This window comes from Leucoraja erinacea, chromosome 5 (genome assembly GCF_028641065.1).
Source record: "Leucoraja erinacea ecotype New England chromosome 5, Leri_hhj_1, whole genome shotgun sequence".
Taxonomy (NCBI): Eukaryota; Metazoa; Chordata; class Chondrichthyes; order Rajiformes; family Rajidae; genus Leucoraja; species Leucoraja erinaceus.
Genome location: NC_073381.1, coordinates 42,271,977 through 42,286,952, shown reverse-complemented (window position 1 = coordinate 42,286,952; position 14,976 = coordinate 42,271,977). Strand labels below are relative to the sequence as shown.

The 14,976-nt window shown below is 38.1% G+C and overlaps 1 protein-coding gene across 6 annotated transcripts in view; it reads right to left on the bottom strand.

Moving 5' to 3' along the window:
* Nucleotides 1-14,976, bottom strand: part of otofa (otoferlin a) — a 255,023-nt gene that overhangs the window by 106,592 nt on the left and 133,455 nt on the right. For 4 of the 6 annotated variants that reach the window (XM_055635427.1, XM_055635423.1, XM_055635424.1 and 1 more), the window contains exons 7-8: nt 10,626-10,685; nt 4,420-4,502 (exon numbers count right to left, since the gene is read on the bottom strand). In XM_055635427.1, coding sequence (XP_055491402.1) covers nt 4,420-4,502; nt 10,626-10,685 — 143 coding nt within the window. Of the gene's footprint in view, nt 1-4,419; nt 4,503-7,794; nt 8,046-10,625; nt 10,686-14,976 lie in introns of those variants that run through there. The other 2 variants (XM_055635426.1, XM_055635425.1) reach the window with 2 other exon arrangements.

Below are 14,976 nucleotides of genomic sequence, written 5' to 3'. Positions count from 1 at the left end.
GACACCACTTCCAGGTTACTGTATATTTGTACTCCTTGATCCATCTGTTCTACAACAAATTTCTGGGCCCAACCTGCCCTCATTTGACTTCCCATGAATGCAACACCTAACACCTTTCTGAATTAAATGCCAGCAGCCATTCCTTGCACCACTTGCCCGGCTGATTAAGATCCTGCTGTAATTTTTGATTGCCATCTTCACTGTCTACAATGCCACCTACTGTGGTTGATCAAGAGGGGAGCAGATAGGGTGAATACACATTCTTTTTCCAGGGGAGGGTAATCAAGAACTAGAGGCTGTAGGTTTCATGTGAGAGGGGAAAGATTTTATAGGAACCTTATGGGCATGTCACACTTAGGCAATTTTTTGGGTGACTACAGGCAACTGCCACAAAATCTTCAACGTGTTGAAAATTTTTCGGCGACGGTGGCAACATTTTTTGTTGTTGTAGGTTGTCGTAGGTGTTTTTGTAGGTTGGCGCGAGGTGTCGTAGGTGCATTCCATTAAAATTAGTCCCTGACAGTCACCTAAAGTGTCGCCTAAGTGGGACAGGCCCATAAGGGGCAACTTATTCACACAGATGGTGGCGGGCATATGGACTGAGCTGCCTGGGGAAGTAGTTGAGGCAGGTACAATAACCATGCCTTGTACATTTTTATCCAAATCATTGATATAAATAACAACCAACAGGCCTTGCACTGATCCCTGAGGCAACATCACTAGTCACAGGCCTCAAGACTGAAATACAACCTTCCACCACCCTCTGCTCCCTACCATGAAGCATATTCTACATCTAGTTGGCTAACACTCCCTGAATCCCATTCAATCTACCCTTTAAGAGTTGCCTAAGATAAGGAAGCTTATCAAAGGCCTTGTTGAAGTTCAAATAAACCATGTCTATGGCTCAGTCCTCTTCTCGGTCGACCTTCTTGGTTACTTCTTCAAAGAACCCAATCGAATTGATGAGACACAATCTCCCACATACAAAACCATGCTGACTATCCCCAATTACCCTGTTTACTCAAATGCATGTATATCTTATCCCTCAGAATCCTATCCAGTAACATCCTTACAAAAGATGTTCGGATTACTGGTCTATAGTTCACATGTTTTTCTTTGCGGTCTTTTTAAATAGAGGTACAACATTAGCCTCCTTTCAGTCTTCTGCCACCTCACCCAAGTCAAATGATGATTCATAAATCCCCCTGAACTTCATTCAATTTTAATTCAACTCCATTTAGAGAATAATCTGCCCATTGAACCATCCTGTGGTTAATCTTAAATATAACATTTTATTTATTTTGTTTTATTTCTATTTCTTATTTTTCCTCCGTTATTCCTTTCCACTTATTTTTCTGTGCTTGTATTAATTGATGCTTCTTATCATAGTCACCACACCATTAAATTCACAAACCTTCAATCAGATTGCTAAATGAGGTATATAGATATTGGCCCTTTTAACTATTCCATCAATCTTTTTCTGTTGCTATATTGACCTTCTTCCTCTTCCTTCTCCTGGAGCTTCACTGGGAATGTTGTTGCTTTTTCATGATTATATACTTTTGGGAATACTATTTGCTTTAACTTAAGACAGATGATCATTGCTTTTGGTGGGGGTGTAAGGAAGAAGAATTCTGTATTGAAGCCAACACATTAACTCACTGACCACTCAAGGAGAAAGCCTGATAATGTCACTGCTACTGTGTGGACGTTGATGACAAGGAAAAAGCACTGGGGATTGCAAAAGAATAACGTGACCAGTTATGGGCTGACATTGTATCCAAAACAGCTAATCTAATTCATAACCTACATAAATGGTGAGTGTATCAATTAAAATAAAGTGAAACCAAAACTAGAATTAAACTGAATCAGTAGAATCAAATCTAGTTTTCAAGAAGGAACTGCAGATGCTGGAACATCGAAGGTACACAAAAATGCTGGAGAAACTCAGCGAGTGCAGCAGCATCTATGGAGCGAAGGAAATAGGTGACGTTTCAGGGCTGAAACCCTTCTTCAGACTGAAGAAGGGTTTTGGCCCGAAACGTCACCTATTTCCTTCGCTCCATAGATGCTGCTGTACCCGCTGAGTTTCTCCAGCATTTTTGTGAATCAAATCTAGTATATGGTGAAATATGCAATCTTTTCATGGTCTTCCTAGGTGTGACATTCTTTATGTTGCTACCCAAATTAACTTATTTCTCTCTTATGTGGACCTGCTGAAGAGACTCATCTGCAACATTAACTGGTTCTCTATCCACAGATGCTGCCTGGCCTGCTGAGTTTATCCAACATTTTTTCATGTTGTTGCAAATGTTTTTAAGGACTCGACAGACTAGATGCCGGGAAGGTACTTGTGAGTGCCTGGTGAAAAATTGTGACAATATGATAGCATTTGAGTGTGGAATGCTTCAACTTAATAAGACAGCATTGTGGGTGACAAGCATTTGATGCAATATTTCATCATTCTGAATCACCTTACACTGGGAAATAAAAACTCAAGGGAAGAATGACTCATCTCTGACTAACAAAATAAATTTAGGGTAACTTTGAATGAAAAGGAGTGAGATATAGCTAATAGGAGTAGTAAACCCAAGGATTTGAGTGTTTTGAAAACCAGCAACGGATAACCAAGTAATTAATGAAGAGGGAGATAAAATAAGCAAATGAATTACCATGAAATTAAAAATATGGAAATTGGCAGAAGACTGCAGGAGCTTCTAGATACACATCAGAGGAAGAAGTAAAATGTACTGTAGGTCCCTGAGAATTAGTGGCAGCCAAACTTAAATGACAAATGATGAAATGAAGGAGGCTTGGCACCAGTTTTCAGAGCAGTAAACATAAATGGTTTTGTAATGAACTATTATTACAAATAATGAGAGTCAAGAGTTTAATGGGAGTGAGAAACTAAAAGTATTTTATGTTACAAAAAGAGAAGGTTTTGGAAAATGGTGGGCTTAGAGGCTGTCAAACTGCATGATCTGCATTCCCATCTCTCAAGCTGCTTCAGAGACAAAAGGTGAATTACCAAAATCACCTAGGTTCTGCAATGGTCTAATGGGATAGGAATATGGTGAATTTAGGACTGGTATTCAAGGTCGGAGGAACAATCCATAAGGAGATTCACAGTAGTTTGTCTGGCATTAGCTGTAGGGAAATGCTAGAATTCATTACTAATGGTGTTGTAAAAGGCAAATGAGAATAGAACAGAACAGGCCCAACAACAGCTCGACCAAGTTATTGTTTCAAAGAGGGAAATCATATTTTAGAGATTCAGTGGCTTTCTGAGGATGTAACTGCAATTTAGATATAGCGCACAAACAAATTTGGTATATCTAATTATTGAAATTATGTTATCTTATCTGAAAAAATATTACACCAATGTTGTTATGTTAAATACGGGCTGAGGAAATGTGTTTAATTCATTGGATAAAGAGAAGGGAAAAGAGACCAAGAATAAATGAGCCAATATTCACAGGCTCTTGCTAGTAAGGTGCCACAAGGATTATTACAAGGGGCCCAGTGATTTACAATCTATATTAAGGAATTAATATAGGGCCACAGGCGGTAGTGGTAGAGTTGCTGCCTTACAGCGCTGAAGACCTGGGTTCGATCCTGACTATGGGTGCTGTCTGTACGGAGTTTGTTCGTTTTCCCCATGGCCTGCCTGGGATTTCTCCGAATTCTTTGGTTTCCTCCAACACTCCAAAAACGCACAGGTTTGTAGATAAATTGGCTTGGTAATTGTCCCTAGTGTGTGTAGGATAGTGTTAATATGCGAGGATCGCTGGTCGTCACAGACCTGGTGGGCCTAAGGGGCCTGTTTCCTCGCTGTAACTCAAACAAAAAGAATTGGATGAAAGGACAAAGAGTAATGTATCAATATTTGCTGTTGATACAAATGTATGTGGGAAGTCATGAAGAGGAGACAAAAGTTTGGAAATTGGATTGTGCAGTGCCAGGTTTGTGTGTAAAATGCAATCTAATTTTTTAAAATATGGATCACAGCATTAGTGATTTTGATATTGGTGATACTGGTAATTGTGTTTAGGTATCTGGGTGCTGTTAGCTGGGATGGGCAGTCAGGAGGCGTTAATCGGTGGTTTCAGTCAGGTGCTAGGTCGAGATCATATCAGTCACAATCTTAGTGGATGGTAGAGCAGGCACATCGAACATTTGGGCTATTCCCTATTTTTTCATATGCTCTTATTTTCTGCAAATATGAATCAGTGGGAATATGCACAAGATGGAGCACCTGTAATAATTTTATTGAATGCCACGACATAGGGATGCACAGCATTCCTGTTTCATTTTTTTTTTTTTTAAAACAATTCTAATATTTTATATCTGTTCTATATCATCAGGTGGAATTTCACAAATGTGATGGGGAAGAGGAAATGAGTTCTAAGTTGTCTTTACCTCCATGACCCTTCTTGTGATCATCTTTTGAATGACGTGCTTTTCCCAGCTTCATTCCCGAGAAAACTCCTTTACCACTTGCTCTGCAAAATAACCAGTTAGAATCAAATTATACACATGTTCAACAGGGTCATATATCATTTAGATGTCATCATCAGAAGTCTTTATTAGTGATTGTTCGCTTAGAGATGAAGAAAGTTAAATACATATTTTATTTATTGGGAGCATCACATTATACATACTATGGGGCAAGAGAAACTGTATGTTAATTTTAATATAATCTTGCAGTGACACAAAATCACTTGAAATTGTATCTGGTGTTTTCATATTTGAAGTTAACTTGAAAACAAACACAGCTTCAATAAAAACATCAAAGTGGTGTAAACATCAGGAAAGAAGGTGGATCAAAGCAATGACATTTGGCAAGGAATCATTTGTCCAGCTGGGTGCCAAGTCAGTGGGCAACCGATCACAAGCAGCCTAAGCGCAAATGACACGTTCACAATGTCCTTACTTACACTTACAAAAGTATCATTTCATGTTTGAAAATACCTTCCTGACTAAGTTGGAGTTTTACTATTTGAATCAGGAACACAAAATATTCTCTCATAGGATGATGATAATGGCGTATCTTTGCGCCAAAGGTTGATGAGAGTTAGAAATGGTTTTGTGTGCCCTTGCATTAAACTGCATCATAGGAAGCGGTCTTTCATTTTTCAAAGTCTGCCTTACCTTTATATTTAAAAACATATCTTAACTGATCATTTCTAGGTATATGCCATTTTAATTGTGTTCATAGTTGAAAATAAACTCCATGCTGTGATATTAGAAATGTTTTGAACCAACATTTAATTTGATTTGGATTTAGTGAGGGAAGTTGTGAATATTAACAAAGTCTGCATCTTAACCCTTAGGTACAGCTGCTTCCAATGTACACATATATCCTTCCAATTCTAACATTGGCACACATTATTTATTGTGCATTTCCAGTACTGTTTGTCAATCAAAAATAACTAAGTTAATGATGTTCTTTGAACAAATCCCATGATGTTTCAAGATCATATTATCTTTTGTTAAATAGATCAAACAATGCTATTTCAATACGTTGTTTGCTTCATATATTTACTCTCAGCCTCCATCTGATCTCCACTGTCCAATGAATTGGGACAGCTATGATCCTAGCATTTCTCCGGGGTCAGGAATTTGATGTCAAAAACATTTGATATCAGTACATTACATGAGGTAAAACATAAATTTCACTGTCTTCAAGATAAACTCACATCATCCAGCCCAATTGACTACAGCAAGAACTCTTTTGATACTTGCAAGTAGTGCGATTTTGAGCCCTGTGTTTAAATGGAGGTGAGAGGCAGATATTGTTCTGGTGAGCCAATTGTGAAGCTCGTCTCTGGCTTATTTTAAGTTGAACTGCCAACAGAATAAAATCTGAATATTCTTTGGCTTGTGGGCAGGAGCTGGCCAGAAGACCATGACCAGAGGCTTGGAAGAAGTGCCCCTTTCAACTAAGCAGTGAGGGGGTGGTGCGCTGTTGTATCCTTGTGAAGGATGCAGGTTCTACCAAAGATTGCTTCTCTAGCCTCCACCAGGGATATCAATATGAAAATGACTGTTTTTTAAATTCTCTTCCGAGCCAGTTACAGTAGCTGGTTGCCTTTTCTTGTGGGGAGGCAGCATTGAATTTATGACACCAAGGTGAAGTAGCTTCAGGTTCTGACACACGGTTACTTTGAATGAAGCCACTGACTGCAAGAGACACTGGCCTCATTGCTTCTCAAAACATTGCAATTAAAAGATGATGCCTATCCGGTGTCAAAAAGAATGCAGACTTTTCTTCCATTTTAAATGTCTATTGACCCAATTACGGTTGGCTATGTTGAATTAATACCAATCCATCGTAAGCTTAGTAATCTGGAGACAGCAGATACAATGAGATATTGCCGATACCCAGCCCAACAATTTCAGACTTTGGCAAATGATTTTTGTTTGTTTCTGCTCAGTAACTTATGCAAGATAAAATGTATTTAATATTTTTGTTAATAATATTTCAAATAATAAATTATATGCAAATACCATAGAAGACAAATGCAAAATTGCAGTCTTTTCAGAATCCCACATTCACTCTGATCTGTTCCAATAATTTGTTTTTTATTAACAAAAGTAACCGTTACATCTTTATAATGTTGTGCAAAGTTAAATGAGAAAAAAAAAATCCAAAGTAGTACAACATGAAAGCTAAAAATAGTCTCAAAACCTACAGTTAGAAAATAATGTTTGATTAGATTTTCAGTACAGGATCACACAGGTTTTTCATTCTTACTCTAAGGAAAATCGAATATCATTTTTCTTGTAAACTAGATTTTAACGTACTGACCTAAACCAACTGAATGAAATAATAATCCTTTGCATTTATGTTTTTACAGATATCTCAAGGCAAGATGTTTATTTTCTAATGATGAATTAAGCTGTCTCTTATTCACTAGTTTTAACAATGTCATGCATTGGATACCATTACTATTGTATTTAACTAGCATATTTCATGCTTATGCCACACTGTCAACATTTTGATAGACATTTAATTAGAAACAATTGGATTATCTGAATATATTAAGTTAATTTCACAGTATATAAATTGAGGATCTAAATTAATAATAATAATAATAATTTTATTTATACAGCACTTTTCATACAATTGAATGCAACCCAAAGTGTTTTCCACAAAAACACAGGTCTAAACAAAAATAACTTAAAACAGTAAGGACAGTTAGTAGCATAAAAAGCACAGATTTATATAAAAATATAAAATTGAGAATGTAAAAGGACAAAGGAAAGTCAGTTAAAAGCTTGATTAAAAAGATAAGTTTTTAGCTGCCGTTTAAAAATGTCAACGGAGTGGGCATCTCTCCTAGTCCTGGGTAGGGTATTCCATAGCTTGGGGCGTAATTGAAAAAGGCTGCTTCACCAATTTCCTTATTGCTGCTTTTCTTATGTGCAAATATGATGCACTTAATTTCATCAGAGCAGCACATCTCTCAGTTCCAGATCAAATTTGAACATTTTTGAAGCACATTTCTCACATCCTTGATTTTACTTGAGCCTGTTCATTAAAAGGGTTTTGACAAATACAACCCAATTCTGAAGTACACAGCACTTCAATACACATATACAAATGCAGTTCATTAATGAGGTATGAATTATTCTTACAACAATTTCAGGTTTAAATCATTGACCTCAACTTCACATTTAAATTTAATGCCGAATTAAATTACAAAGCAAAATTGTATTTTACATAAAATGGATCAGGTTTTGTTGATAATATGATCTCTTTAGCAATGAAAATAGACGGGTGTTACATACCGTTTAGAACACTTGCTTCCTCAGTTTGAATTTCTAGCACCCGTTAAAAATTTCCCACGTTGGGAAGAGCAAAAATTAAAAAGAAATTCCTCAAAATAGATTGCTCTTCTTACTCATTTGCCAGTCCATCCTGATAGTTATATTGATGCCATTCAAAACACAAGGGAAAGCAATATTGGAAACTAGGACCCAAAAAATCACTTTAATTGGGGCAGAGTTAAGAGACTGAAGCTGCGAGACGGCACTTGTTGAATGGTGTATGAGATGGAGAGAACCCGAGACTCCGAAAAGAATGCCTAGATCAGTTATTCATGCTAGTACCATCCTCCAATTCAAAGCCGTAATTATAAGCATTATATTGGAACCATAATCATGTGAAAATATACTTAAAACATCACAAACATTACTTTCCTCCAGTATATGATGAATTCCTCACAATCCTACGTTACCAAAGGACAAACTTCTTGCCATTTTTAAAATATAATTATACATTAAAATGCTAGTCAAATATTTCCTCATCTTTTATCCATTACACATTTTATTTCTTTAATATATGCAATTAATTTCAGACACCTCTACTTTACTCTTACCTGAAGTACAACTGTAAATGATGTGGAACTTTTATTGCTATTTATTTATTATTAATTGCATTCTAGCTGTATTCTTAAGTAAGTGCTGATGGTAAATAATTAAAGCCAGTCTGATATAGTTTACCCCAGTGGCACACGTTCAATTCCGTTGCTTCTACAAGACAGATGTTAGATATTATTTTTTTCTTAATTCATGTAATGTATTACACTCGCAAAAGTGAATGACTATTGATATAGATCACTTCCCCCTTCAATGGTTCCCTTGGCGGACTACTTTTGTCATGAAACCAATTCCTACCTGTGCAAAACAAGCTCAGACACATCAGAGGCTCTGCTGCTACCAGAAGACGGACAAGTGGAAAGAATGGATGTGGTCAAGCGAAATCACTGTTGGGTTCTCTCAATACAATAGAGTATGTATATGGCATTGCTGTGCGACATGTTGGTTGAAACATACATTTCATTCACAAACCATGTTGCAGTGGTGGAACTATGGGCTTGATTTGCAATACTGTAAAATTTTAAATTTCCCCCCTAAAGTCCACATGAGCATCAGTTCATTAGTTTAGTAATACTACAAGGTATGGCAATGACATCATCATTCAGTCTGGGCTCATTAACCTTTCATTAAAAATTACCAAATAAATGTAGGATGATGTTAACATGAGAGGCTGCATTTAAATAATTTATAGATGAGGTGTGCATCTCTGATGATGAGCCATTGACATATTCCATGGGGTTAACGGTGACACGTAATCTTGGATATTGCATATACCTTTTGGGTCCATCGCACAAAATAGTTTCTTCCTTCAACTAGTTTGCACATCACACTTTGAGAACTCAAATATATACAGACAGCATGCTTGCAAGATTATAACAATGGATGCCATCAATTGTATTGCAGATTGAGGAATAAAAATGTTCTTATTTGGTTTTGAATTTAACAGGTGTTAAAGTATTGTTATGAATTTTCTTAATCTGTGAAGATTTATACTGGATCTAACCCAGCTGATTGTGTTGGCTGATGGGGCCAAGGGTGGAACCTTGTGGAACCCCACAGCTTTGGAAGCCTTACCCCATTACTCAAACCTCACGGCAAAAACCTTGGCGTGATATTTGACTCAGCATTGAAATTTGACAAACAAGTCAATGCCGTGGTAAAAGCTAGCTTCTTCCAGCTTCGGACGATAGCTAAAATAAAACAATTCCTCCAGTTTGATGCCCTCGAAAAGATCATCCACACATTTATCTCCTCCCGCCTCGATTACTGCAACTCCCTCTACACTGGCATCAGACAATCTTCCCTATCCCGCCTGCAACTGGTCCAAAATGCCGTAGTGAGACTCCTGACGGGCACTCGAAAAAGGGTTCACATCACCTGATCCTGGCCTCTCTCCGCTGGCTCCCTGTGCGGTTCTGAATAAATTTCAAGATCCTCCTTTATGTCTTCAAAGCCCTTAATGGGCTTGCCCTCACCTACATCAAAAGTCTGCTTTGCCACCACACCACCTCCAGGTCCCTCAGATCGTCCGACTTGGGGTTACTGAATATCAAGGCATTAGCTCAGGGGCGACTGCGCCTTTGCAGTTGCAGCTCCTAGACTGTGGAACAGCATCCCCCTTCCCATCTGCCCCCTCCATCGACTCCTTTAAGTCGAGACTTAAAATTCATCTTTACTCTCAAGCCTTTCTTGACGTCCTCTGACGGAGGGCTATATGTATGTATTTATGTATGTACTTAATCTACGAACAAATGTTGTAAAACGTTAGTACATCCACCAATGTAAAGCACTTTGGCGAACGAGAGCTGTTTTTTAAATGTGCTATAGAAATAAAAGTGACTTGACTTGACTTGACTTGACTTGGTCCAGCAGATTTTTAGTTTACTTCTTTTGATTAGCTGGAACAATGAGCGCAATAAAGAACCTTTATGAGTGCCCTAGAGGACTAAGGTTGTGGTAAAGCTGTTGTAATCCATTTACCTTTTCGCCCCAGGAGTTGACACGTTTCACAAAATGTTTTTTTAATGTTTATTGTTAAATATTTCCTTCATGAGTTACTCATGCTATTAGCTGTTCTGCAGTCACTAATAATGGCACTGGAATTCTACTCCCTCAATTATTTCAAAGCAGATAACTTCATCAACTTGCGTCACTGGTGTCCAATTTAAATTTTCTCTCACTTATGTTCCTGACTGCAGGAATCACTTTTATTTTCACACACAACCTTTACTGGTACCTACTTTTCTTTGCTTTCTGTTTTTCCTTTGCCATCCTTTGCTTTGGGTATTTTCTTGCCTTTGCTAGATGGTAAACAGACCACAGAATGAAGAAATTCCAAAATAAATAACAGAAACAGAATGCATTTAAGTGAACTAACGCTTATAGTTATGAATGCAGTATTTGACTTTGAAAGTTTTTCTCCTTTCTATATTTCATCTCTTATCGACTTGAGAGGGATAGACAGTGCATTCAGAAAGTATTCAGACCACTTCACTTTTTCCACATTTTGTTACGTTACAGCCTTTGTTACGTTACTGCCACTAAGGTGAACCTCTGCGCTAGTCTGGGGTCCAGAACGCACTCACGCAGGTTTTCATCAAGGATCTCTCTGTACTCTGCTCTCCGTTCAACTTTCCCTCGATCCTGACTAGTCTCCAGTTCTTGCCGCTGAAAAACATCCCCACAGCATGATGCTGCCACCACCATGTATCACTGTAGGTATGGTATTGGCCTGATGAGCGGTGCCTGGTTTCCTCCAGACATGATGCTTGGCATTCAGACCAAAAAGTTCAATCTTGGTTTCATCAGACCAGCGAATCTGGTTTCTTATGCCTTTTGGCAAACTCAAAACAGGCTGTCATGTACCTTTTACTGAGGAGTGGCTACCGTCTGGTCACTCTACCATAAAGGCCTGATTGATGGAGTGCTGCAGATATAGTTGTCCTTCTGGAAGCTTCTCCCATCTCCAGAGAGGAACTCTGGAGCTCTGTCAGAGTGGCCATCTTGGACCACTTCCCTGACCAAGGCCCTTCTCAACCCGATTGCTCAGTTTGCCTGGGCAGCCAGCTCTATGAAGAGTCCTGGTGGTTCCAAAGTTTTTCCATTTAAGAATGACGGCCACTGTGCTCTTCGGGACCTGCAATGCTGCAGAAATTGTTTTATACCCTTCCCCAGATCTGTGTCTCGACACAATCCTGTCTTGGGCGTCTACAGACAATTCCTTTGTCTTCATGGCTTGGTTTTTGCTCTGACATGCACTGTCAACTGTGGGACCTTATATAGACAGGTGTGTGCCTTTCCAAATCATGTCCAATCAATTTAATTTACCACTGGTGGACTCCAATCAAGTTGTAGAACCATCTCAAGGATAATCAATGGAAATAGGATGAACCTAAGCTCAATTTTGCGTGTCATAGCAAAGGGTCTGAATACTTATGTAAATGTGATATTTCAGTTATTTCTGTTTAATTACTTTGCAAACATTTCTAAACACCTGTTTTCACTTCTTAATTCTGGGGTATTGTGTGTTGATTGATGATAAAAAAAAAAAGAATTTAATCAATTTTAAAATAAGGCTGTAACGTAACAAAATGTGGAAAAAGTTAAGAGGTCTGAATACTTTATGAATGCACTATACCTGTAACAATGCATCCCAACCAATTTGTACTATTTATTCTGCAGATGTGAGAATTACAAAACTAAAACACACAATAAGAATAACACACAATTTAAAGACACTGGATGTTAACCATAGATTCTATATGATAGATGTGCTTTCACAAAGAATGAATGGTTGCTGAGGTAGGAATTTGTCCTGAGTTACTTGTGCTAATCGACTGCCAATGATTTAGATAATTTTGTATTCCACTTCTGATATCCAATTCCACTGAAGCCAATTAAACTATTTTGGGAGGAGAATACTATAGTGAGCAGTTTGAAAGACTTAGCACCAGCATTAAAGGAATAATTTTTACCCCCATAGCATCCTGAATGCAGGAAATCTGTAAGAAAATCACGGATCATAAAAATGGCATGTACTTATATCTTACTTTCCTCTCTCACAAATTCACTCACACAAATTAGACTTATGGGCCTGTCCCACTTAGGCGATTTTTTAGGCAACAACAGGCGACTAGTTTGTTGTCACATGTTCGCCGGTGGTCACCGGGAGTACTCTCCTCAGTCGCGCAAAAAGTTGTAGTATCTTTCTGGTCGCCGCTAAATTTTCAACATTTTGAAACATTTTTGGCGACAGTGGGTTTGACGCCAATGAGCGTAACTTGACTTCACCTGACGTAGGTTGTCGCCAGGGTGACGTAGGTCGTTGCCGTTTTTTTGGCAACCTGCTACGACTATGAGAGTCGCCGGCAGTCACCTAAAAAAAATCACCAAGTGGGACAGGCCCATTACAACTTACCTTTTATCACAAAGTCTCTGGTTATTTTGGTGAAATTTTGAGCAATGTCTCTTCCTCATCACCTCTGTGTTCTATGTCTTAACTCTTCCAAATTGATATATATAGTTCCTGATCTAGATAATCTTGTAATTAAATATTAACATATGTATGTTAAAAATGCTAAATGTTGAATATGTCACTGAGACGCTTTCAATCTGATACGTCACACACACATTTCTTGGTTTTCTCTCCGCACCGACCAGCGATCTCCGAACACCCTAGCACTATCCTACGCACTAGGGAAAATGTACAATTTTTACCGAAGCTATTTAACTTAAAACCTGTACATTTTTGAAGTGTGGGAAGAAACCGGAGCGCCTAGAGAAAACCACCAGGAGAATGTACAAACTTTGTAAAGACAATACCTTATGAAAATACGTAAAGACAATTCATCCACATTCCACACATTGTTAACCAATGTTTTTATTTTTATTTGTATTTTTATTTTGTATTTTTATTTTTATTTCTACTATCTTGCACTATGACCAGACGCTAAACTGCATTTCGTTGTACCTGTATTCGTATTTGTGCAATGACAATAAAGTTGAATTGAATTGAATTGAATTGAACCTGCAGTCAGGTTTGAACTAGGGTCTCTAGCACTGTAAGGCAGCAAGTCCACAGTTGTGCCACCCCACCCCTTTATTTGCTGTATTATTCACACTTTTTATTTACCCTTTATTTGCAGTGTCTTGAGGATAATTCCTGTTTACAATCCCACTTTCTTCCTTTTTCTTTTAGAATTATTACTCTTCCATTTAATTTTATAGTTATGGTTAATTATGTATTTCATCATTGAGTCATACAGCACAGAAACAGGCTTTTCAGCCCAGCTTGCCATGCCGAACAAGGTCCTCCATCTACACGTCTCACATGCCTGTGCTTGGCCCATATCCCTCGGAACCTTTTATATCCATGCACCTATCTGAAGAAGGGTCTTGACCCGAAATGCCGCCCATTCCTTCTCTCCAGAGATGCGGCCTGTTCCGCTGAGTTACTCCAGCATTTTGTGACTACCATCTACCTGTCCAAATGACTTTTAAATGTTGTTATAGTTTCTGCCTCAACTACTTCCTTTGGCAGCTTGTTCCATATACCCACCACCTTCTGTGTGAAAAAATTGCCCGTTAGATTCCTATTAAATCTTTCCCCTCTCATCTTAAACCTATAACCCTTGGATCTCCATTCCCCTACTCTGGGTAAAAGACTCTGTGCATACACCCTATCTATTCATCTCATGATCTTATACACCTTTACAAGATCACCTTTGATCCTCCTACTCTCCAAGAAATACAGTTCTAGGCTTTCCAATCTCTCCCTATAGCTCAAGCCCTCAGGGTCTAGCAACATCCTCGTAAATCCTGAAATATCTAAGCAGCTTACTGGTTACATCCTCATAATGGTCCAAATTATCTTTCCATAAGAATCCTTATTTGAGGCTAGTTGGGCTGAAATCCATTCCAACTACGCCATGATCATATTGAATGGCGGTGCAGGCTCGAAGGGCCGAATGGCCTACTCCTGCACTGTTCTATGTTTCTATGTTTCTATTATATTTTGTTATGGAAATGGTGCCAAAGTCTTGTGAAATTGACGTTCTCCATTCCACTGCTAGTCACAGTGATTCATAGGTGGGTGAAGTAGTTATTCAGAGATCACAACCTTTAACCTTGTTCTTTAGTTCAAAGATATGTTACTTTCACAGTTGTTACCATTTGTTCCAACAAATACATAGATGCCACATGGATGGGAGAGTGGTCCCAGGACGACAGAGGAATCGTAAAATTTATTTTGCTCAAACCAGCAAGAATGTTTCGAAATTGAATATTGTCTTCTTCAGACGAAATGAATATTTATGGGCAACAATGAAAGTATCTTTTTTTTGCTTGACTACACCTAAAGAGTGAATCAAGGAATTCATTTTGAGACTCATTTGATTAATGCCCATATAGCTCCATAATTATCTAAGACAAGTTTTATCATATTTTTTAACATCGTAATTACAGTGATGATTTTAGTTTTCCTTAACTTCTAAACAATACAGATGTGCTTTTTCCTCAGTAGTAAATCTGAAAACTTCTCATATCTGCAATCATTTATATTGTAATGTCATTTCTTTTGGACAATAGACAATA